This window comes from Molothrus ater, chromosome 2 (genome assembly GCF_012460135.2).
Source record: "Molothrus ater isolate BHLD 08-10-18 breed brown headed cowbird chromosome 2, BPBGC_Mater_1.1, whole genome shotgun sequence".
In the NCBI taxonomy this organism is placed as follows: domain Eukaryota; kingdom Metazoa; phylum Chordata; class Aves; order Passeriformes; family Icteridae; genus Molothrus; species Molothrus ater.
In genome coordinates, this window is record NC_050479.2 from 71,483,251 (window position 1) to 71,510,122 (window position 26,872).

Below are 26,872 nucleotides of genomic sequence, written 5' to 3' on the forward strand. Positions count from 1 at the left end.
GAACAAGTCAGGGAATCCACAAATCTTCCCTGGTTATCTACAAATCTCTGTAGACACCCATGTGAGGCAATTGCCAGTTACAAACATTATGTAGACAAAGCCACATATACAGACCCCATCGACTACCCCAAGATAAATGGGAACTCCCCTTGAACATATCCCCGATAAACCTGGTTGCTTTCAATATGGATGATTTGCAGTTATATTTTCTACAACTGACCATGAAAAGACTCAGATTTTACTCAGGCTGAAGTCATTCCTCAGGTATGAGCTGGGGATTGGCTCACTTTAAGAAAAGAATCATTCTCCTACTCAATAAGGACAAGTGTCCAGAAAACAGAAGACCAAATGTCAGATATCCCAGGCTCTAGACAGCAAAATTCGAGACTCAATCCTGATCTCAGTTCAAGACAACTGAGTTCAATTTTCCCAGCATTCTGTATAGTGAGGACTAACTCTTGATGAAAGCAAATGCACAAAGAATCATCCTTCACAAGACAGCAGTTTCTTTCACACTTCACAGTATAATAGGATCATAGATGCCAAATTACAACATTTCATGTTAACCCATTAAGTTGTATTCCATAAACCAGGATAACCCTATATAAGCACTCTGGGATCACAGCTTCACCAATGGCACAGCAACACCACATCTAGGCAATTACCACAAACCAATGGCTTTATAAATAGCACAACACATTCAAGAGATAAAGTAGCTCAAGAACAAGGAAGCCTATGCTGTGAAAATCCCAAGCATTCTGAAGTAGCTGCTACACCATCTACAATCCTGCTTATATGCAGCAGGGATGCAACTTATCTTTCTGAAGAGTCTCCGGCTTGGGAAGAATGGACATGAGCAAGTACCCACTAATCATCTCAAGGTAAAGATGTAGTCAGTGGACACATTTTTCTCTGAAGTCTTTTTCTGATTATACTACAATGTCCCCTGTTATTATTACCTCTTACATCTAAATCTATTATTCTTTGCTTCGCAATGATCCAACATGAAACAGACTGGCTTGAGACTGAACCTATCTAATATTAATTTACAGTCTGGCTGTTAAGGCATTCTCTTGTAAGGTGAAGTAGTAGTATGCTTCCATAGCTAGTAACTTTCTGAATTTGGTTTTCCACTTCCCTGTCCCTTTTTTTAGTCTATAATCAAAAATGTGGCTAGGTCATCTATAGCTTTTTCCAAGTTACATTAAATAAAATTCAGGACTCTCCTGTGTAAAACAACTCCTTTGCTTCTGCTCCAGAGACAGAATTTTGGACTTGTAAAATTTATAGCCACTGCACTATTTTACATTAACTGTATGTGCACTATACACCAAATCATAAATTATTTTAAAGACCTATTGCACAGTGGGTCACATTTACTACATGCAAATGCCTCCCAAAATATTCCCAATAAGAAGTACCCTTGCTAGTTGTTGTGAAAAGGTAAGCCCTCTTTATGAGACTATATTTGGTCTTGTGCATTTTATAAGTTTGTACACAAAAAGCTCAGTGTTACAAACAGTATTTCCTTTTTTATAATCTAAGAAGAATTAGATTATATTTGGCTTGTTTTTACTCAGCGTGCAGCAGGTAAATTGCAATTCTTTTTACATCTTTCAATAACTTTAAGAAACACAGCCCACATATACAATGTAAATTCTTAACATAAAATCCTGAACACAATCTGTCAAAATACATCACTGTGAAGAAACATTCATTTGGTTGTGACCTGTAATTTTTCAGAATGACAGCTTGGGCACATGAGGTATTTGCAAAGATCACAAATTCCCCTGTTTGGACTTAGCATTTAACCTGTCCTTGACATCTGCTAATATTTACAATCTCCATTATTACCTATGTATGTATCCTGTACTCACTGTACTTTAAACAGGTGGGATACATTTAAGAATAGTAGTGTTCCAAACATCCAATACTTACCAATCCATAGGATTTATAGTAAGATTGATTTTCAATGAACTCCAAAACAAAATTTGTCTTTCTGCCTGTGCAACATGTGTTACATATCTGCTTTTACAATTTCTCGTAGAGTGCATTAGCAGCACACGACAACAATTCACTTCAGATTTAGCCTTCTCTCAGCTACCCCCTTTTACAGAGAACTTTCAGCGCCAGGCCATTGGATTAACTAACTTTATCAGCAATAGCAAGCCAATCCATTACTGTGTACTTTATTTTTCAGGATCCTTGGGACAAAACCGAGGACTATACTGGAGAAGCACATATGGTGGCACATTTCCAGTGAGTAGATTTCCCAAGGACCAAACAGCCTACTTCCCGTCACAGTGGCAAATGCAATCTCATGCCAAAGCAGAATCCATAAATCTTCAGAAAAAAATATTGACTGGCACTGGACAGCCATAACAGAATGATCTACAGCCTTTCCCTATTGGCCCACAAAGAACTTTAGGAAGAGCTCAGGAGCAGGGCTAATCACTTATTTTTGAGAGCAGCAGCTCACTCCAAACTACCTGGAGTAGCACACAGAAAGTCTACAGTGAATATAGAGTAAGCCTAATATTTCCAGCTTGGGGAAAAAAGAATTTTTAAATATTACTTTTAAGATTTTATTTTCAGCAATGTAAGGGGAAAATTTAGGCCCAAGAAGTTTGGTAAATGCTCTCCCCTTGTCCAGTTACTCTGACCTTGTTTGTTACTTACAAAGGAAAACAAAGATATGGTATTTTTGTTTGAACTGCCTGCTAGGATTGCTTTTGATTAGTAAATTAAATGCAAGGTCAAGCTGCTTTAGCAACGAGGAGTTTTGATAAGGTGCTCCCATGGTTGTGTTACAAAAACATGATGACCTCAATGTTACTGCGAACTCAGGCTTAATGAAAATGTGAAAAAGTGATTTGTGTAGCCAGGAAATACTACATAATCAGAATGTACAGTAAGTCTAGCTGAGAAGTAAATATGCAGATGTAATACTGGAAAAGTGTATGTGTGCGAATTTTTATGTATACACATAACAAAATTAGGGGTGCTCCTTGAAGTTTCTTCTGAGGTAATGTTTACTTATCCTCCAAAAGGGAAACTAGATAATAGGAGGGCCTTGTGATAAAACATAACAGCTTTTATTCCAGTTATAAAAATGTTCATTCTGCCATCTATCTGCTGAGGTAAGCCTGAGAATTCTCATTAAAATTTCAGCATGGCTGGTCATAAAAAAAAAGAAAGTGGGAATAGTTAAGAAAAGATAATTGGATTCTTACATGATTGCATTATAGTGTGACACCTCTAAGTAAGGCTATACCTTCTGCCACTGAACAAAAGGTTACCTGGCATGGGATGTGTCGTCTGTCACTGAGTAAGCTATGAGATTCATTCACTTGGAAAGATGGGCCTGATTTAGTCTGTTATTTACAGAAGTTAGAACATTATGATTTTATTATAAAATTAGACAAATAAGTGGAGTACCACTTCTCACTAACACATTACTCTAGCTACATAAAATATGTATTAATTTGCTTTTTAAATGTTAGGCAAATATCCTGAGGCACTCCTAATGGCACAAAATGGTGTTAGTCTCAGAGACAAAACTGAGCTATTCAAGAACAGTAAGTCACCAGTACCATAGCTTTAATACATCTGTTCAATTCTGTGAAGAAGCACAAGTGAGTAAAATGTTCTCTTTGTCTGTTCAGACACTTCTGTAATGGCAAAAGTCCAAAGATGTCTTAGAAGGACAGACAATCATTCAAAATGATGATGGAGAACACATAAAACTAGAACTATCAAAATCATGAAAACAAATCTAGCTTCTTCTGACAAATGTGATGAGAAAGACGATGTACACTAACAACACTAGTGACTCCTCAGGAAGCTGAAGCTCAAGAAAACTCATATCAATAATGTTTCCCCTGTATTTTACTTAAAACTAATCTGTCATGATCTCCTGGAACTGCTTATGGACAAATCTTTCACTAGGTTAATCAGAACTTCCTCTTTTCTTTTTCCTTCCAGTTCTCGGATCTCACTGTGGAATTTTGCTGCGCAATGAGGCCAGACAGCTTTTCACTGGACTTTCAAAATTCAGTTGGCTTATGCTCAGGAAGAAAGGAAGAGTTATCTATACTAAAGAGAAGTGATAAGATGGCTTTATAGGAGGTAAGAGACATGAAGACATAGGGATGACATGCAAAAAAGAAATCAAGAAATACGACGAGAGAAGCAAACAAAATAAAAGAGACTGAGAAAGGGTGGAGACAACAAAAACAATCTGCAACAGTAAACCACAGAACAGAGAGCAACAGGAGTGTCCCATCAAAAAATAGCCTGATGTCTACTACTTCATAGGATAGATGGAAAGTACTTGCTAGTACCAATTGTTGTAAGCTTAGAGAACTTTTCCACTTTCCTTAAGAACTGAAGGAGTTTGGAACAGAAGCTAGTTCATTTACAGGATTTTATAATGAGTAGAAACAACTGCTAAAATTTCAACACTGCTTACCAAAACTCAATAGAGCTACCTCAAAACTGGAAAGTAATGACTTTGTAAGTCATTACTTGCAAGTAAAAACTGTCTTGCTTATAACAAGTCAGAGTTAGCACTTAAGTATTAACCTGAAGTATCACCAGAACTATTTAATTTCTCAACCAAACAGTGCATATTGTAATACTCAACTACTGTGAAACAAAAGTTATTATTTTGTTAAGCTTGTAGCAGTAAACTCACTTGTGTCCACCTACAGGAAATGGTGTCCTGCTATTCCCTGGACACAAAAGCATTTCGACATTTTCTGTCGGATTAGCATCTGAGAACTTTGTAATGTTCATAAGTATTGTAATTGCAATTTTCATACAGAACCATAATAACTCAATTAAACATTTGATCCTCATAGATTATTTTAAAACATTATTTATAATTAAATACTAAACAATGCAGGAAAAAGAAAGTTAAACTTTTCCATTTTTAGCTGCTCTACTAACAATTCAAAATCTAGTTTTAGAACCTCTTACTAAACTTTTCACAACAACACATGCATTTCTCAGCCCAAGGAAGTTCTTGAATACAAATTATCAGAATAGAGAACATATCAGATGAAAGTTTGAAGTATATTGCCAAATACATATGCTTAGAAATAGAGAATTTGTACCAGTTGTTTAATTAGTTCTTGTGATTTCATAAACTCTTTAAGATTTCTCTTCAAATAAAGTCATGTGTATTAGTGCCCTGGTGTCATTCACTAAAACTTTCAATAACAATAAGTAAAGAGAGTGCATGCATCTTCCCACAGCGCTGTGCTTGCTGCATCTAACAATCATATTGGCAGCACAGTCACAGATATTTCCACATTAGATGCTGGAACTCAGATTCCTGCATATATCTCACGTTCCTAAGCAGACAGCAATCCCTACCTATCAATATGATAATCTCCAACAGGCTACTGTATGATCTAACTCTTTTTGGGATGTACTGGTGTCCAAATCCAGGCTGGATGGGGCTTTGAGAAGCATAGTGTAGTGGAAGGTTTCCCTGCCTGTGGCAGGGGGTTGGAACTGGATGATCTTTAAGATCTCTTCCAACTCAAGCAATTTTATGATTCCCTTCTGTGATATAAAGACCTCCTCCCATGTTGCAGGAGACTTACTTCACATACTGTAAAGAGTATGCCATTCCCCAGAACTGTTACCAGAAAATTGTTATGATTTTAATACCCATTATAAGTAGATAAATGAACTTGCTTTGAGTACCTTTCAGACACCTTTACATTTGTTTTCATGCTATCATTAACATACAGTTTCAGTTAAAGATTCTCATTTGTTCCTGTCAACTGATCCTAAAGAATAATGATCTGGTGTAAGGCTGTTTTACAGGGGGAAAAAAAAGAGATAATATTTTCTTCCCATTCAAATCACTCTGTTTTCAGAGTCTATTATGACAATTGAAGATATCACCAGTTGTCCCTGCTCCTCATGCAGGAGCAACTGGTTTCTTGTGACAAAGGTCTGGAGCATGACAGCGTCTCATGACTTTTTTTTTTTCACATCAAAGACCTAGATTGTGAAAAAGTGTAATTCTTCTACTTAATACCAAATGAGTTTACATCTAAAACTAACAAGAAGAAAAGACATACCAGCATCTCCTTTAGAATAATGTCTGTGATTATAAGCTATTCAAAAGGATGAACAGAAAGAAGGAATTAATTTTCCAGACTTTTCCAAAGTCAACTATCAGGAGATTTGTATCAGCTTTGGGCTACTTCTAGGTGATGTCTTCTGCAGTTGATTGAAGAGACAGTTTGTCACTGCAACCAACTTTAGTCAAGCTATTTATTGTCAGGTGTGCATTTACTTCTTTTTTCACAATTCCCAATAAAGTAGAAAAAGTATGATGGTGGATGATTTTAAACTTACTACTTTCATAAAGGCATTGTATTTGCAAAATGCTGCCACAACTCAGTAAGAGATGGAAAAAATCACATAGTAGTTCAACCTGCCAAGACAAATTCAAGTGCCAAGAAGTAGTCTTGTGCTAACTAGTAAATCTATACTAACTTCTTAAGAGTATTTTGCCACATGAATAAGGAAAAAATTGCCTGGAAAAATAAGTGAATTGTAGACAATGCTGTTAGGTAAGTGTGCAGTGAACTCAACCAAAAGTGTATTCCCATTGCTCAACTAAGTTTTCCAAAACCTTATGGAGCTGAAATTAAAATAAAAACAGGATTTTACATGCAGTCATAAAAATTATTTTAGTCTAGTCACTTCTGCTGCTAATTATGATTTTCTGCACACTCTGCAAAAAGACTCCTTGAATCCATGCTCATCATTTACATAGAGGGCTGACAGTTGCAGTAGCCATGGGAAAGAGACTGACCCTGATCAGAGATTATACCTGAAAATGACAGTACAATCAATAAATCCAAATGATACATAGATGAGAAGCAGATTTTACAGATGGCCTCAACTCTTGGATATTTGCATGAGGGGCTGATTTCTGGATAGGCACGGTCCTTGAGGTTAGCCTGTCAGCCAAGAGTGGATGCAGCAAATATCTGCTGGAAAAATGGCAAAATTTTTTGCGCTTGCTCACCAGCTTGATGATAGGACTATAGAAAATATATGAATCAGCATGAATGTCCAAAATTTATTATCTGCCAGTGTAGTGTCTTCAATCAGTGTTGCATTCACCACAGATAAAGGTCTGCCATGCTCAAAGACATATGTGCAGACATAGGTGCCAACTATACAAGCAACCTGAGACAAGAATTCACTGGCATGCATAGGCACACTTGCATTTTTTGTTGGAATGGAGGACTGAATGTATTTGTTATTAGCATATTTTTGGACTCAGCTGAGCAAACAATAACAATGGATGCTTAGTTTGGGTTACTGATTCAACTGGCTTCAAGTTAACCTACTATTTAAATACAAAACAAACAAACAAAAAAAACAAAAAACCAACCAACCAAACAAAAAACCAAACAAGAACATAAAACAACAAACCAAAAAATCCCTAAAAATATCTGAATACAGCTCCTGACAAAAATTGCCATAATTAACATAATTTCTAAATATTCCAAGAAATTCAGTATGTGTAGTGCATGAGACGTTGTATGACAGCAAAAATCCCAAGAAAAAGTATTAAGACATGTCAGAGAGATTACCACAAAGCACTCCCAAAACTGAGAAGAGTTTGGCAATCATTAAGTTTAACTAGCAGATAAGAGACACACACAGCACCATACTTAAAAAGGGAGGGATGCCTCCTTTTAGCAGAGATATTTGTCTCAGATTTAAGATTAACCTTCACTTATGGGAATAAGAAAGCAATGACAGTGAAAATTTCCTTACAATCTTCTTTACTTCCTTTATTACTCAAACACTAGTGTTTAAAAAAAATACAAGCAATTCCTATTCTTGGCAAATCTCTAAATAGGATTAGGAAGGCAAGCAACAAGCTGGACAAGGAGCAGAATCATACATATATCCTAATTATACAGTATTAAGAACCCAATAACCCATGTTGATGGGTTACTGCACACACTTCAGAAGTAGCATAATGAGTTCCCCTAAAAAGGTAGGCCTGATGAGACTGCTATCAATCAAATGTGCTGTTTGCACATATGCTAACAAAAGGGTTTTATTAAGGAAGATAAAAAATAGCTTTTCCCATAAATGCATATAGTTTTCTTGAAGGCCTGTTTATTTGGTTGGAGGACAGGCACAAATTTTCTCTGCTGATCTAAGTAAAGCTGACTTTGCCTTTCCACTGAGAAGTTAGAATTCAAAGTTTCAGTCTCTTCAAGTCTAGTGTATCCTAAAAATGCAATGCTCAAATGTAACATGAAACCAACTGTACTCCTTAAAATGCAGTATTTTTAGTTGCATTTGCAATTTCTTAATGTATTCCCTTGAAATAGAATCGATAAAGACCTGTGAAACACTGTAATATTGCTGTAGCTTTCAATGCTATGCTCAGGTGCATCAAGAATTGCAGCATGTCTGCAATGCTTAACCTGAAATAATCTTCTGGAACAGAGAAAGTCCTTAGTGATACCTTGGGTCAATTGTTGCAAAACCTGACTGAAATTTCATGGCAATTCCACCCTTGAAAAAGCCATGTTGAGTGAGTGTACTTATCCTCCAAAGCACAATTTTTTTCCCCTTTTAAAGTGGTATTTAGACCAAGTAGTATCACAACTTAACATGGCTTAAGTTCAAAGGTGTAATAAGTGATTCAGGCCGTACTGTTACTTTCTCTACACAGACTGAACAAGAAGAAAGCATTAAGCATTCTGGAAATAAAACACCATAATTGACAAGATGATTTAATTAGACTACAGTAAAAGGCTCTCTGAAGACTCTGTCCTGGTGTCACTCACTAAAACTATGTCAGTAACAATAAGTAGATAAAGTGCACACATCTTCCCACAGCACTGTGCCTGCTGCATCTAGTAATTATATTGGCAGCACAGTCACAGCCATTTCCACATTAGTTGCTGGAACTCAGATTCCTGCATAAATCTGCACATTTCTCTACACAGATCCCAATTCCTAACTATGAGTATGATTACCTCCAATAATAAAGATTCCTGTATGATCCCTAACTCTTTCTGGGATGTTCTAGCACCCACTTGGATGGGGCTTTTTACAATTTGGTGTAGTAAGAGATGTTCCTGCACACAGCAGGGAGTTTGGAACTGGATTATCTTTATGGTCCCTTCCAACCCAAGCCATTCTACAATTCTATTACTTCTGGGGGATCTTGCATTAGCCAGCGAGTAAACTAAGGGAAGAAGAAGATCCCATTGCCTAAAGGCTTGGTAGCTCATCACATTCCTTAAAAGATGCTGAGAAGACCTCTTGACTTCCTTCTAGATCCATGAAGAACACAGCTCATCCAACAACTAAAGAAGTGATTTGACCTTGCACTTCAGACATAAAAGTAACTCTGACCATTGCCAAGACACAGCAAATGGTTTACTAAAAACTGAATCTTCTTCCTAAATAATAGAAGGCTTCAGAACCAAGTGTTGGTTTCGATACCAAGGAGGAGGCAGTATGTCTCTGGACTTGCACAATGGCAGCTACTGCAGTCTTTTTAAGACAGGTTACAATTTTTTTCCTCAAATTATCTGGGGAAGTTTGTTCTTGAGAATGGATGGAGAGATTCCACTGAAATTTATTTAATCAGCCAGACCTTTCCATTTTGTTTCTCCTTCCTTGGTTGTTTAAGTCTTCCCAAGTTTCGTAGTCAGCATCAGAAAAAATCTGAGTCCTTTTTATTTATGTGCATATGCATCTCTCTATGTAAAAAATATTGCTGCCTTCAAATTTCTGAGCAAAAAACTTCACGGCCTGAGAAAGCACTGCATCCAAGAAAATCAAGTCAGGGAACCAGTATCATGTTATGATTTTTCACATACATTTTTCTCAAATAATGTTGCACATTAGTTTATAATTCCTCATTAGCACATAAATAATTTGTGGAAACTGACAGATAGTTACAGACAAAAATTCCTTGTTTCTGAAATCAAAAAAATTGCTGTTTTAGAATCAATATATATATGCTATTATGTCAATTTTAGATCAATGAACAGAGTTTTCGGTGCCCATTGTGCAACTTCTTGAATCTTGGAACTTTTTCCTCAAAACTCCAATTTGAAAAGCAATCTACTTTTCTGCAACATAGAAAAACATGTTTTTACAGTATCTTTGATAACAGCAAGGATGTTCAATACACAAAATCCAAATTCCAGAGTGCTACTCTTAGAAAACAAATAGAAGTTATCTCTCCAGGTTTATACAGACATGATATTATGAAGTTTTCAGAATTATTTATAATAAATACATTCTCAGAAGTATACAATGCTTAATGCACAACAACAAGCAAGGAATTTATTTAGGTACTTGTATATTACTCACATATATTGAAGTTTCCAAAAGTAATTCTTCAATTTCAGAGGCTGATACATGTAACGTGACTTGACAGCAATATTGACAAATATATTAATTTGGAATATTCAATACTCAATTCAGTGAGTCAATTCAGTGAAGTGGAAAAAAATAATTAGATGTTCAGAATCACTCTGTTAAACCCCAGACTCTACATATTTGTAGAAAACAGGAAAATATAACAACAAATTTCATATTATGGCAATTTCATGAAAGACTGTTAAGATTTTCAATGCCATATGCCCCTAAAAGAAAATCAGTTTTCATAACATTATTTTAGTTTTCCTCTAATGTTTTCATAAATATGTGCAAATGTGAAACTTGAATGACCCTTAAAAATCATCTAAAGCATAGTAGTTAATCAAACAGCTCAATAATTTGACGTATTATTCCCCATTTTTGGTAACTAAAGTTACTTTCTACGTAAGTGTCACTAAAACTAAAAACTAAAATTTAAAACTAGCACTTATGTTACATTGTTAATTTTCATGAGGTTTTTGTACAGCATTTTAATTACAAATAGGATACATGATACCATTGCAAGGGACACTGCCCAGGAGTATTCTGACCTGACATTCAGAAAAGGTATTTGGTCACTCAGTAAAACAATTGTATTAAAAAGAATTTCTAAATTAAAAGGCACTTCCTTTCCTTTAAAGCTGTGATGTTTTGTAACAAAACCTTTCTTAAACAAATACATACTACTCCTGCTTTGGACTTCATAATAGTTTCTAAAAGACAATAATACCCATATTTATACATAATATAAATACCCGTGGACTGAAACCCATTATATTGGTTAATTAAGAAACAGTTTACATTACCATATTAAGAGAAGGCTCCCCTAGTCTTTCCTGATAGATATTAATCACTTTTTTAATAAGAGAAGCAACAAAGTATAGTTTTTACATCCAAGCATGACATTAGGCCAAGGAGATCTAGAAGCCAGGAGTAGAAATCTTGGTATACAAGACTAAAACTCAGAATAATGATGTTAAACTGCAAACATGATCTAGGAGAAAATTAAGATGCAATTAAAGAATGTAAATAGTTAACTAAAAATAACCAAGTGAAAAAATACTGGATGAGGACACACAGTGTGTAGCTACTCTGGTATTTTGATGGTTAGAGTTACCATGACTAAAAATGATCAGAAATACCATACTCTTGCATAAAAGACAACATGCTATCTTGAACTGAAGCTAATCTTTACAGTTTACTTGTTGGTAAGGCTACAGCTGTAATTTCCGTACAGAACATTCTCTACTTTTTGAATAAAGGAAGAAATTAGAGGAATTCAGCAGAAAATACAGAAAATATTAACTACGAGAGGTCTAAAAAAGGTGGCAAAGAAAGCAAAAATTAAATAATCAGGAGTCTTTCAGTTGAGAGGAAACCGACAGCCAGAATGTGCATGTAAAGTGAAAGCGCATTCTGCAGGAATATTACTTGTTTGTAGTGACCAGAAGAAATCCTTTCCCTAAATCTAGCCCTGTCTTTTTACAGGTTTATCATATGTACTTCTCAGTACCTGGGAATTCAACTTGTAAGTAAGACAAAATTTTCTTTAGCCAGTATATTCCACTTTTTATCAGTTTCTTGCTTCTGTAAAAGCACTAAACAGTTAACTAGTTTTGCAATGGTATTATCTACTCCAAGCACACCAGATGGGTTTAACAACCAAGTAAAAAGTTTTCTATTATGGCTCAAGAGATGCCTTTAAATATAGCAGTACAAGGTCTGCAAACAGAACTATAAGGAAAAAAGCTGTATATGCAGCCACCGTTTTCAGGTAAAAGCAAATACCTCACTTGTTTCTTCATGTACACCTTTACCCAAAATCCTTCATGTACATCTTTACCCACCTTTACCTTTACCCAAGGTGTGTATTGCCTTCAAAAGAGGTAACTTTGTTTTTTAGAGCAAATGTTAGTACTAAAAAGCCAAACAAACAAGCCCCCTCCCTAACAAATAAAAAACCATCACAGCAAATAAAACCCCAAACCCTCAATTCCTAAATTCCTTCTTTTTTTTCCTCTTTTCCTAGCTTTCCACACTTCCATACCTTAATGGCATTTTTTATGCCCCCCCTTGCTTCACCTGGCCATTTTCACTGCTTGAGATTTTGCACGCTGTAAAAGAACATTTGTTGGACACCCAGTCACATTTAAGCTTCTGACTTCTAACATGAGTTCAGGTTTTGATAGCAATTCCTATATACAATTTGGACATGTTATCAGAACAGATATCTTACTAGCAAACAAAGCATTTTGCTTCAGTATATTTTACCCATATTCTACCTCTGCATAGCTTAAGTAGCAGTACTTCTGCGTGAATTTAACAAAGATGCTGATATGAATAAAATTAATTCAAACATCTGGTTACAGAACTGAGCACTAAATCCATAGGCTTCTAAATATTAAAACCATACTAAAAATCCTAAGTTTGACCCAACATCCCTACATCAATTCATCCTTACATCTTAGTTACATCCTAGCAGTGATTTTACAAGCAATATATTCACCTCCATATAAAAAAAGAAATGTTGAGAAGTTTGTCAGACAGTTCAGAATGACATCTCCTTTAATACACTATACATGCTCACTCCAATGCAAACCAAGTTTTAACTGTCATGCTGTCAAGAAAAATGATAATTCCCTAGTCATATCTTATCTTTCCAAGGAAGTAAGAACTACAGAACATTCTACAATAGAAAATTGTATCATAGGTTTAATAAAACCTGCCGCTTGCATGAAAGCCCAGAGTTGTTGTATTTGAAGCTGCCAATGAATAAGAAAAAATCAAAAAACACAACCAGTGGACAAAATGCAGAAAAGTGGGAAGTATTTCAAGTTTTTACATGTCTATTCTTCTATTTCCTCAGCCATCTCTTAGCTTAATGTTATATAAAAGTCCATTAATAGAAGCCTGAGCACATGTAAAGAAGTCTTAGAGCTGCATTGGGTCATTAACTGTGATAGACCTTCTTAAGAGATATATCCATGAGCCTATTAAGAAAGGTCCTAACCTGAAAATCACCTTAAGTACAGGTCCCTTATCTATGTTCAGGCATTACTTGCAGCAACAGATGTACGTTGTGAAATCTAGGCTACTTTTGAATGCTCCCCTAAATCTGGCTTCAAATTTGTTCTATTAGAAACCAACCAACCAACAACACCCTCAAAACCGAGAAAATAAACCTCCAAACAAAAAGCTACTTGTACTGCTTTGCTCTAATGAAACTAGGTTCATTGCACTTAAGTTTTTCTTTTAGATTTTGCAACAAGTATGGTGGAATTACCTCAGTACTTGAAAACGTGTAAGTGAAACACAGAACTGCAGCTGATAGTTAAGGCAGACTGTCTCGATTAACCAAGTGAGTTAGCACAGAAAATTCTCTGTAAGGGGAAACTGCCTCATTGGAAATGGCTTGAATCCTTCCACTCCCAGTGCAGTTTGCAATGCACACATCTTTGTTCAGGCTGGGAGGGAAGAAGGCTTCCCAAGGTACAGATTTTTTGATTAGTTATTTTTCCATAAAGTGGTTCAATGTTGTTTTTTTGGTTTGCCTACAACCAAAGATTGTAGCCTACAAGGTACCTACAACCTCTGTGGGGAACTCTGCTCACTTTTGATTCCTTAAGTTACTTCAGAAGAACTAAGCAAACTACTTTAGTCTGTCCTTTATCTGAATTATGAGCAAAGGGGGAAGAAAATAATTACAAAACATTTAAACTGATCTCCAACAGTGTTATGATGATTCACATATTTTACTCAAAGTTTCTGCTTAATCCACAAATGTACAGTTAAAAAGCCCCAATGAAATGTGAATCAAAAAGAGCAGCAGTTGCATTTACTCTTACGTCACACAACATAACAAACCTACTGAAGTCTCAAGCGTACTGCTCTGCGTCCCTTTCTGGTAAGACTTTGCAGTTTGTTTTTCCTAAACATGCCTAAACTGACACAAGCAAGTAGGTAAATTTCACAGAAGAGTAAGATGCAGCCATCAAAGATGTCGACATTACACTTGCAGGGATACTTGATCCTACTCCTCTGCAACAAACCAGAGCGAAAACAACGAAACAAGTTGAGCGAACTGCTGGCAGCACCGCTCCTGCCACCCGTGGAAAGCTGCGGCACCCGCTGCCCGCGGCAACACAGACAGGCTGCTTCTCCCTCGCCTCGCTCCCGTCCCGCGGTGATGCTCTCCCGCTTCTCTCTGCCCTCACCCCGCTGGAAACTTTCCGCGGGGCGCGGCACAGCCGCTGACAGCAGTGCCGAGCCGCCGGGGCCGCGGGACGCCGGGGCCGCACTCGCAGCGCTGCGCGCCTCGCCCCGGCGGGGCGGCACAGCCTCGGGCACCGCGCCGGGCTACCGGAGCACGCAGCGGGTCCTGCCGGACACCCCGATGTGCCACCCTACCCCGCCTCCCCTGCCCTCCGCCCCTCGGACGGCGCCGGCAGGACAACTTTCCAGGGGACGCTTGCTCTCTCCCGGCACTGGAAGTGTCTCGGCTCGGGCCGGGCCGGGCAGGCGTGTGGGGCGCTTACCTGATGTCCCCGCTCGGCTGCAGGGCAGGGCAGCGTCCCCGCGGTCCCCTTCATGCCCGAGGGGCTGCCTTGCCCGCGCACACGTCCTCATCCAGCTTCCTGCCCGCGGGCTGCACCGCCTTCCCTCGCCCTGGAGGGGCGGGCGCCGCTCTCGCGGTCTCCCCGGCGCTGCAGGGAGGGAAGGAGGAACAGAGGGCGGGCACCAGGAGGAGGAGGAGGAGAGAAGGAGAAGGCGAGCAGGGGGCGGGAGACGAGCTGTGCCCTCCCTCTCTCCGCCCCGGCTGCCGATGAGCGGAGGTAGAGCAGCCGCGGACGGGCCGCGCTCCCCGGCTGCGGGAACTACCGGGGGCTCCCGTGGCCCTCACTGCGCCGCGTCCCTGCCGGGTGTCCCCGGCTCTGGCGGGCAGGGCTCGGTGGTGCCTCTGGAGGGCGCCCCGACCCCAAAGCTCTGCGCTTTATCGGAGCGAGCCGGCTCCAGGACCGGTGGCTGGGCTGGGCCGGGCCGGGCCGGGCTGGGCTGGCACTGCCGCGCCTCGCCTCGCCTCGCCTCGCCTCGCCTCGCCTCGCCCGCTGCCGGCGATGGAGTTCGGGGCCGGCTTCAGGGTGGGACGGACGGGCTAGGGAGGCTTCGGGATGTGTGGCAGGAGCCGGGGCAGGACAGATGTGGTGGAGAGCCCAAAAACAGCTGGGGGGCGAATGCTGGAGGAGATCGTGAGAATAAGGTCTGCACAGTTCAAGAGAAGAAGAAGGAATCGGGGAAGAGGGAAACTGAACGAGACAGAGAAGAAGGGTGGCGTGCGGATTGGGAAGATGAATGATAAATGCACTTTTTCCTGATAAATTTTGCAGGAAGGGTGTTCAGAAAGGCAGGGAGGAGTGAATATCAATAGGATAACAGAAGAGTAGAAAGGAATAGCAAAGGATTGTCGGGCAACTAGGGAGAAAATGTGTAATGTAAGTCATCAAAGGCAAGTTTTGGGAAGGCGAAGAAACTAAGGAGATAAGGATTTGGAGGAAGCCAAAATTTTACTTGGCTTGGCAGGAAATACATGAGAAACTTAGATGATGGGTACAGAGAAGTTAGTGACTTTATCCTAGAGGTTAGTAAAATGAGTCACTGAGGTCACTGAGGAAGTGATTTTACCTTAGAAGGGATTTTTATTAGGGGAAATATTGTCAAGTGGAAGCATTGGAAAAGTAGGAAATAAGCACTGCCGGAATTGCAGGGTAAGAAGAAACTCTGAGATCAAAAGAACAATTCCCAGCCTGAAATAGCTAGTGTGTCTGAGCAGAAGGCACAAAGTTCTTGTTTGAAATGAGTGGTAGTATTGCTTCTATATGGGATAGAAATCACTCTGTCCAGAAACAACTTCTGTAAGAATTGTGCAGTATATCTCACCATTTTCTGGCAAATCGTGCCATCCCACATGGTTAGTGGAGCGTTGGACTCAAACTCTCCAAACTAAACTCACCTTTACAACCAGTGTAGCAAAGTGGACCCTGACCTGCCAGGACTAGCAGTAAAAGCAGTATTCCTACAGACTTGTTATCATCCTAGTCCTTGGAGGACTGAGTTGAGCTTTAGCTTTTAGCCAACCCAGTCTGAAGAATGCATGGGCACGCAGATTCATTGCTTTTAGTGTCTGGAATGTCTACTGCCTCTTGTGTTGAAAATGATGTGAGATATGATGGGATACAAACTGGGATACATGAAACTGGAGTAGAAATTACTGCGTGTACACTGAAATGTGTCATTGAAGTATTTACTTTGGAAATGAGAGGAAAAAATGTTGAACATCAAATTAATCTCTTCATTCAGAGGGTAATTTATTGTTGGAATAATGCCTTCTTTCATTGACCTCCTTCCTTTTTGACCTACAACACTCTGAAGTAGTTCTTTGGGTTTTTTTTTTTTAATTAGAATTTTATTCTGGTCTATTTTAACACCTTGAATCTCAGCTGTTGTGAGATAACTGTAGTGAATTGTACTAAATTAATGTCTGGCACAAGGCTTGCGTTGTATGAGTGATTATAAACAGAATATTGTAAGCACAGGCTAGTCAGGGTATAGATTGGATTAAAAAAAAAAAAGTATCCTAGCCTGCTTTGGGTAGGACTATGTAATCTGTATCTTTCCCTTTGGTTTTCTCTATTCATTTTGCTTCCTGCCCTTTATTGTGCAGAATCTTCCTTCTTCTTGTGGCTCATCAATCCAACCACTGTAGTAATCTCTAAAACTAATTGTACATGTTTTGTGTATGTAGAAATTTTTCTGGGAGTTGTTAACAGAGATCTAGCAAATTATACTCTTGCATAAAAATGGTATGCCAATCTGGACTTCCAGGTGCTGTTGTAGTATTGGAGAAAATAACGATGGTTAAAAATAAATGTTTAGCTGATTTTTCATAGGAGGTGAAAGTCCTCTGGAAGTTACCTGTGGAGCTGCTGCTCAGGACTGGTAAAAATCTAGTATATATGAAAGAAGGTGAGATCAGCATTTTCAAGTTATTTCTGAGCTTTTTCATCACTTGTTTGTTTTTTTGGTTTTTTTTTTTTTTTTTGGGTAGTCATTATGAAATTCTGTAGCTAATCAGGAAATCTTTTGTGAAAGACCTCTGGTAGTTGTTTGCTACCAGCTTGTATTGTGTTTAACAAATCTCTTCTAGTTCCTTGAACTAGAAGTTGTCGACATTACACATTTGAGATAATGTACTGCAAATTATCTCAATTTGAGATAATGTACTGCAAATTATTGTCCTGGATACACTAGTAAGTTTAATCAAAATCAGTGGAAAATTCACTCATTTTCGTAAAAGTATGTACTTGTTAACAAATTCTATACTTGCTAACATAATCCATAATGTACATGGATTTGTAAATCCAAAGTATTGTTTAAAAATTATTGGTATGGGTAACATTCTAACAGTGATTCTTTAATCACTGGCACAGAATTAGAATTGGATATGTTGATCACCTAGATTAAATGGTATTAATAACTTCTGCATAAGAATCTGTTCCATAGAAAATGAAATATTGTATTATGGATACCAGCTATAAACTCCCTGAAGAAAACACATTTATTTTGAGTGACTGTCTATTTTCTTTTTGAAGGCAGATTGCTTGTACAGTGGAATAAGCAGTGAGTGAGATATAAATGTGAAGATATTTGGGTTTGTAACAAACTGGCTAACATGTTGATAAGTTCAGGTTTGTGGCATCTATACCATCATGTAAACAGTTGAGTTCACCTTCTCCTCCCTCACCTGTCCCCACCCCCATCCACCCTTCACTGGCCATGTTGCTTATGTCTTTTTTTGGAATTCTACTCAGCTTGACAGAAGCTAAATAGCTTTCCCAATAAAGAAACTCAAGGTCGGAGTTGGGAATAGCTCATACTGACGGCATGGATCCATCTGTACTCAGCTGGCTCATAGCAGCTTAGCCATTGTTCTCCAAAGATGCAGCCTTTGGGTTACACTGTGACTTCTCACTGTGCAATCATCTGCCGTGTAAATGTTAACCCACCAGCATAGCCCTACCCTTCAAAAATTGTATACTGGACTGTGAAATAGCCCAGTTGTCTCTGGGAAATCTCTGTGGCTCATGCTGCAAGTCTGATACCATTGTTTAAGCACTTAAAAAAAGAGCAATGACATCCCCCTCCCCCAAAAAAGATCCCAAACCAAACAAAAAGAAACCCTAACAACAAAACAAAAAAAATACCCCTAGAGTTCCTAATATTTTCAGGGATTATGCCTGAGTGATCAGCTTCCTTCTGAGAAGAAAGGAAGGAAGTTTAAGTTGTTTTATGAGGCCATCTCCCTGGACACCATCCAACTGTGTAAATTCAAGTCTGTAAAATGGAAGGTGGTCTATCTCAGGGCTAAAGGATCCAACAGCTTTTGTGTGGATATGTGTTATATGACCTGCTTTTTCTGTGAGCACCTATAAAAAACATAAAGCAAGCCCATGATAGCATATTAGCCCCTTCAAGAAATCCGGGGCTTTTTCTGAGTTCCATGGTCAGGTATTGGTAACAGCTTTCCTTGAAATCCAAGATAGAATGACAAGGCATTTCTTCACATTCAGACTCAGTGTCCGTGAAAGAGCCCAGCCTGGATATAAGTTCCAGAGGACTGGAGCCCATGGGAAACCTTCATTTGTGAAGTACGCTGTGCCTCTTATAACCCTGAGCTCCTGAGAAATTCATACATGTTCCTCTTCAGCTTTTCTGTTGCCATTTTATTCCTTTTACTGCATCTGGAATCCATGATTGTGTCTCAGAGTTGTTGGTGCTCTTTGTGTAGTCAACAAAAAGCATCCTAAACATTCTGAAGACCGTTTTTGAAGATTTCTGGCTACTCCTAATAACTCAACAGCCAGCTAGGCAATAATATCAGGATTCATTTGTAAACTGGGACCTGAAGCCTTTTCTGGCACCTTCTCCATTGAGTGGCCCCAGAGTGTTGGTATTGCCTCCTTGCAAACCTTCTAGATCCAACCAAGAGGAAACACAGAGAGGATAGCTTCCTTGGTCATTCCTGGCAGACAGACAGTTTTTTGCATGCCTTCTGTGCCTCCTTTTTTCCTCCTTACCCCTGTTAAGATTTTTTTTCCTCTTATATTTGAATGTACACTTCCAAAGATTTCTTGCTTCAATGCAATATAATTAGTTCAGACTACACATTTTGCTTGTCTTTTTGTACCCTTTAGATATGACCAATATGAATGCACTGTTAGCAGAATGAACACAGTTCTCATTTCTACCAGTTTTGTACCAATTTATATTGTATTATTTTCTTAGTTGCTAGTCTATCTCTTTTTTTCCCTCTATCTGTGGAGAAAGGGATAAACTAATTAGATTTTAAATGCCATATTGCAGTTCTAAATAAGGTATTACTCATTAAAAATAACCTTTTATTAGGACCCATTTTGTCACAAAATGTCTTGTAGGCCATGCATTGTCCCTAAGTGAATCTTTTAACAATTTTTTTAAATTTATTTTTTAATTCTACCAGCTTAAACCAAATCAGTCAGTGATACAATGTACCTGGATAAGTGTTTGGTAGTGTCATGGTAAAGGTGGTTCATAAGCATGAAGCTTTCTTTCATAAGCATAATTGTCTCACAATGATGTATGGTAAAATAGTGTATTATATTTTAACTGGTCAAATATGACAACTAAGGCTTTTTATTTTTCTTTTTTTTAATAGGACTATTTCCTGAAATTATTAGAATCTCTTTCTGTAGTCATACAAAGAAGATGGATCTCTGTTGTGTGACAGTGTTCACAGGGGTTCTTGGATGAGGCTAGAGACGAGAATGTTGACTCCATGTTCAGAAGGCTTGATTTATTATTTTCTGATATATATATATTACATTATAACTATACTAAAAGGAAATAGAAGAAGAGGTTTCATCTCTCAGAAGGCTAGCTAAGCTAAGAATAGAATGGCAAAGAATGAAAACAAAGGCAGCTGGCTTGGACAGAGCACGAGAGCCAGCTCTGCCGTGACTGCTCAGTAAATCCAAACATCCACAGGAGACCAATCACAAACACACCTGATGCATTCCACAGCAGCAGATAACCATTGTTTACATTTTGTTTCTGAGGCCTCAGCTTCTCAGAAGAGAAAAAATCCTAAGAAAAGATTTTCACAAAAAGATGTCTGCGACACTGTTGTAGATATTCTAGCAGTGGCTATAAACAAGCTCTTTAATATCCTCCTGAAAAGCAGGGTTTAGAATATTGTTAACAGGGGTTTTCTGTTTTGCTTTGGTTCTGGTTTTATTTCTTCTATCTAAATTATGCTATATCTCTTGCCAAATTGCTATCAACATGCATGCGGCATAGCAATTTTTTTTTCAAATCTTTACTGTCAGCTGGATAATGTCCTTTCATGACACTATGGAAATGTGAATTCCTTGGAGGCTTTGTAATAGTAATCAGTACTTTTGAAATTTCTTTTGTGCTGTTATTCAGACTTTAGCAAGAATGTCATACGGCCCTGAAGAGGAAAAATTTTGTTGAGCCACTAGTTCTTGTCTCATCTAGATGAATTCATGCTCACTGTGTCTTTTAAGCATACCAAGTAATGGTAGTAATAAATCTGGTGCTTTAGCTGTATTACTACACTGAAATGTTATTTTACATCATTCTTTTACTGTGCAGTAGTTGTGCTGGAATTACCTCAGCCATCACATCTTATATATATCATAAAATTTTAAGTTTAGTTTATATTCACTTTTTGCTTTAAAACATATAGATAACACATGTCCCAATAAGGAGCACAAGGAAGGTAAATAACAATAAAGAAATAAAATATTGCTGATTACAACCATCCATATAGAGACAAATGAATACATAATTGTACTGTCATGAACAGGCTGCAAACGCAATCCTATTTGTAGGCTGTTAGGAATGTCTACTACTCTCTTCAGCTGCTGTACTGGGTATATTCAGTTATATATGTGGCTAAATATTTACAGTGTGCACAGTTACTTTGTGCTCAGTAATGCATAGGGAAGTCCTTTAATGGTACCTATAGATAAAACCGTTTAGAATAGTCCATGAGAATCAGTGCTCAGGTCTTATTCCACAGTCTCATACATGGAGTAGTAATGTTCCTGTTTGCTGTGCCACTGCTTCTGTCCCAACTCAAAAAAGAAAAATTTGGACTGTTATGAAATCCCTAAACAATTTAGAATCTTTCAAAATTGCTTGTTCCCATTTAAAGTAACTTTCACCCTTCAGTCTTGAGGCTATAATGATATTTGGAACTCTATTCTTCTATGAGATGTTTTTGACAGAGTTCACCCTAAATTGTCCCCTATCTACTTATAGAAGAATTGCTAATCTATGTTCTTACAGAAGTTCGGAAAGATTCTGAAGTTAGATTCCAGTGTTGCAGGTCATGTAGGACTTCTAAAGGAATACAGGATTTTCTGAGAGCCCTCAGTCCTCTGTTTCTGTCATTCTGAAACATGATGAAGAGGCACAGATAATTTCCCATTGAAAAGGAAGGAATTATAGTAAATGGCAACCAGAATAAAATAGCTACTTTAGAGTTGTGGCTACCTTTGCAAAATTGAAGCCCAGTTCCATGAAAATACAAAAATTTTCAGGAACAGTAATTGAGATGAAATAGCCATGAAGAAAGGCACTATGAAATCATAGAATTCTCTAGTGTATTTTCTCAGTTAAAAAAAAAAAGAAAAAATTATCACAGGTTTTATTTTAGTATTAAACATAATTTTTTTCTCAAACAAAATACAGTTATGGCTTTGAAATAGATAACCTAATAGATCCTGATTCTGTGTAACTAGTGCAGGATATAAATTTTCTTTGCAAAATATAAATTCGTTTAGGATAAATGTAATAGAGGTGAGAGTTACTTATACAGACATAATGTAGGAAAAGTGTTTTAAAATCTCCTATAAACTCCTACTACTCCCAATTCTGGTTCAATTTTTCAATCCTCAGTGTTATTATAGGCATAAATGTAGTTCCTGAATAACTTCTTATTTCTAGGATCAGCATTCCTACTGCTGAGTTTGTGAGCATGGTGGTTTAATTCTTTAGAAATTCTGAAGAGTGAAGGAATGAAAGGCTAGATAACCTTCTGTGGGCAGTGTTTCTTAGCTCTCTGCTTAACCTCTGTGTAATTTTGGATTTCATTATGAGAATCCTATCTTTGATTGCACATTATGTGTGCCTTGTGGAACCTAAAGCAAGTTCCTGTATTTCAGACCAAGATATAGTCTCTTTTAGCTATGAAATCTGATGCATTCTAGTGCCAATGAAGTATGTGTATATCTGAAGCCATATTCTTAAAATTACCTTCACAGAGTAATTACTTCATTCATTATTTTTTAATGAAGTAATTAAATTAATTAATTATTATTTCATAGAGTAGTTCTGTTTTAACAGGAGTTCTGAATGTCATCTTCATTAATTCCTTGCTCAAAGCAGGTCTAATTAGGTCAGGTTGGTATGGGTCACGTCAAGCTGAGCCTTAAACATCTCAGAGTCTGTAGACAACCTCTCTGTTCAAAATTTGGATAACCATCAAGGTAGTTTTATCCCCTTAATATCTGCTCAGAATTTTCTGTGTTCCAGTCTGTGTCTGTTTCCTCTCCTTCCACCGCAGTTCACCTCCAAGAAAAGCATGTCTCCCTCTTTATGGTATCTACTGGTGAATTCAACTTGACTTGCATAAACACTATAATAAATCCACATTAGTGCATATATTCTAAAGTGATGAGGGAGACAGAAGTCCATTTATTTCTACAGGCTACTGGGTGAAACAGAGCCACCGCTTCTGCTGTGTGTCTCTAATAGATGCACTTGTAGTTCTCTGTGCAGAACTTGCATGTTGGGTCCTTTGGGCTGTTTGATCTATCTCACTCCAGGTCAGGTGGGATCGTGGCACTGAGCTGTAGAAGCCAAGTTGTTCTGAGTATGTGTAGGTGCAGGACTGCTTGTGAATAGAGGGCTTTACATCAAATCAGGAACCCTGTAAGATTAGGTGCACCACTGAGCTACAGTTTTGTCTTAGAGCAATATAAATGTTATAAAACATGTTAGTTGGTCATCTGTAGGGTCCAGTGGTCTTTGATATGCCCTAGGGGTATCCTACTTGGCATCCTGCAGTGTGCACCTTCCCTCCTTGTCCTTTGTCCCATACGAGTTTCTTGGACAACATAAGACAACTCAAACTACGTTAGACACTTGTATGTGGATATATGCTTATCCCCATTGTGTGTTTTTTGGCTCCTGCCCTAAGAATGGGATTCAGTTTGAGATTTAGAAACCTTCACACAACTGCCCATCTATATCTAACTGTAAACTAAAGGTTTACACTCCCATTATTGTCAGGGGAGACCTGGGCCTGCTTACACAACCAGGTGGGCATGCTGTGCTCTGGCATATCCTGGGCGGCCATGGGATCAAAACGGTGTGAGATGGGATTTGTAGGAGACAGCTGTCCTTCTGGGGCAGCAGCTGGAAGCCAGTTAAAGCACCCTACTGGAACCAAAATTGCAGTAAACCTTTTCTAGCTAGCTGAGAACTTGTTATGTGCTTATTTCTTTCATCCCGTTAGGATATAGGTGGAAAATTTTTTACCCTTTCTGCTGCTTCTGCTCCACCATGCAGCAGCATTTCACCCTGCTGTCACTGTTCAATTATCACTTAATTGAAAATTGGCTTGATTATGAATTGCATGCTTATTAAAATAAATTTAAACATAAATTACTCTTCAATAATATACTTTGATGTCATTCAATGCTATTAGTAAAGATGCTATGCTTTTTTCATACTTCATTGATGCTTATTTCAAACCAATGAATAAATATTTCATTATATATTTTATTAAAAAGTAATGAAAAGTACTTCTTCCTTATACACAGTCTTTGTAGCATATGAAATGTACTTTGCAGACCTTTTTCTCTAGATTTGTTAGGTGCAGTTGCTTCTAGTTATCTTTCTTTGGAGTTACAAATATGAATGTATGATGCATCTACTTTTATATATAATCATAATTTTTTCTTTCACAGTGTGTACAACAATAAATCATCTCATTAAGTAATTTGAGGAATACATAATGAGCAACTTTGGGATATAAACTTTATTGTATATATGAGCTGAAGTCTTCATAACTATCCTTGAAAGAATTTTTTGACTGGTGGGATTAATTATATATCACACAGATGCCTGTCATACACTCTGTTTACACTATAGGGAAATGAAATAGGATAGCTAATTTTCTTTTATTCTGTTAAAATGCCAAGGTTTAATTAAACTGCTTCAGCTTAAGGGTTGCACAGCTACTTTCAGCTGTCACAAAGCATACTAGAAATGGATTTGTCGTTGCCTACATGCCCAAGAAGACATTCAGCAGGCATCGTAATTTTATTCAAAATTGTTTTTATTAATCATAGCTGTTTTTCAATTTCTAAAATTTGTATGAGAAACAGAGTATATCAAAATAAGTTGTGGCCATATGCTTAGGGAGAAAAACAATGCAAATGTCTGAAATCTACACAGAGTTTTGAATTAACATCTGGGTTTTGCTTTTTATGTGAGATTTTTATAACACTGAAATTTCATGCATGTTGGAACATTTTACATAATCATTCCAGTTATACAAAACCAATTAGACAGCATCATGAATTAGCAAGACAATTATGAATAAAAACATAGTAAGAGACAATGAAAACTAACTACTTGCTTGCAGCAATACATACTTGCACGTAGTGTGTAATAACCACAATATAGAGGATTTAAAAAAATGTTGGCAGAAGGGACATTAAGCTTGCTCACTTCAAGCACTCCACACCCAACCTTCAGTGATGTGAGGAAAACAGCCACCATGCTGAACAAGAGAATGCAGCCATTACTGAATCTGCATTTCCAGTGTAAAAACCACAAAGGCAAAAGCTATATATATAAGAAGGCCCTTAGTGCTGTCTTTAAACACTTGGGGAAAAGTGGTGTTAACAGAATCCTTTTTCCTCCACTGCTGTCTGAGTTTGCAGCAAAAACCCCAGCTGAAGTCTGTACACAGCGTGCTTCCAGCATGCACACAACTGCCTGGAGTTGTGGTGGTGTTCCCTGTCAGCTTCTGTGCTAATGAGCATGTGAGGTTTCACACAAAGTGTAGTAATTTGCAAGGGAATAATTGCAGAAGAGGAATACAAGTAAAACAAGTACTGTCTGCATGGGGTTCACTCCCTAGGCTGGGATCTTGTATTAAGCTCATTATTGGGATTTCATTTTTGATTGAACCTTCCTGTTTTCCATTTCCCAAGGGTAGCTAAAATTTTTGTAGTTTCTGTGGCTGTTATCAACACAACACAGTGTTATTGAAAAGTTCTGTATCTCATATGGCAGGAGAACATAAAAATTCTGGCATTTTTAGTCAAAGAACTAATGGCTCTTGATCCTAACCTGTAATTTAACTATGAATAAGGTATTTTCTTTAGTCGTAGAATGAGGATAAAATATGTGACTTAAATCAGAGAGGAGCTGATCTGAAGCTGTTTCCCATCCAGTCTCCTTCAGCTGACTTAGAGGCACCTAATTCTTTCTGAAAGGTTGAGCTTGGATTCTCTTACCTACTTATAGTTTGTGCTGCTTAACTTAATTTGTCTCTTGCTTGTCCTGCAAGCAGGCCTCTCTTCTTGACCCTTCCCTGATCTGAGAATGTGGTTTACAACTAGCAACAACTTATTAATTGAGTGTTAAGGTTTTATGTAGATCTCATTGAGGTCTGTATGTGGGAGGAGAGTACAAACCTCTGAGAGTGATGTGAACAATGGCAAGTATAGTAAAAATTACATTCTAACAGTCTCATCAAAGCCTGGTGACAGAAAAAAATAATTTTAGCAAACTGAACATAGAGTTCTAGGATATAGTTACTTATATTAACTATTAAAGGAAGATAAGCTGAATCTTCAGGCAGTACAGTAATAGATAAATTTATAGAATTTCAATGAGGTAAAGGGGTATAACCTAATACATTCCTTGTCTGACCTCCACCAATTTTTTTAAAATATATACATAGAGATATTTAAAACCATTACAATTGCATAGAAATTGTTGTGCAATGCATCTATTTTTAGAAGCAAATGGAGTGAGTGTTTCTGAATATCCAATACAATTTTGGGAGGAGGAGTAGAAAGTAGATCATCACTTGGCATAAACTGGCATGGATCTTTTCCTCTTATTGAAGGTGACACTGCTCAGAATGTGAGCCATTGATTTTAGACATAGAACCTTAAACCAGAAGGGAAAACCTTTCCTTTCATGTATGCCTATCAAGCACTTCAATGATTCTCCATTTGAAATAAAAAATCTTCAGCTGGCATAACACACTTTAAGGTCTCCAAGTGAA

General features: G+C 37.9%; 1 protein-coding gene across 5 annotated transcripts in view; it reads right to left on the minus strand.

Moving 5' to 3' along the window:
- Window positions 1-15,113, minus strand: part of SGCG (sarcoglycan gamma) — a 103,785-nt gene extending 88,672 nt beyond the window's left edge. For 4 of the 5 annotated variants that reach the window (XM_036404161.2, XM_036404159.2, XM_036404162.2 and 1 more), the window contains exon 1: window positions 14,976-15,071. Coding sequence is in view for 1 of the 5 variants with exons in the window: in XM_054514060.1 (XP_054370035.1) it covers window positions 14,976-15,029 (54 nt within the window). In the remaining 4 variants the exon portion in view is untranslated. Of the gene's footprint in view, window positions 1-14,975 lie in introns of all 5 variants that reach the window. The other variant, XM_054514060.1, reaches the window with a different exon arrangement.
- Between the last annotated feature and the right edge of the window lie 11,759 nt (window positions 15,114-26,872).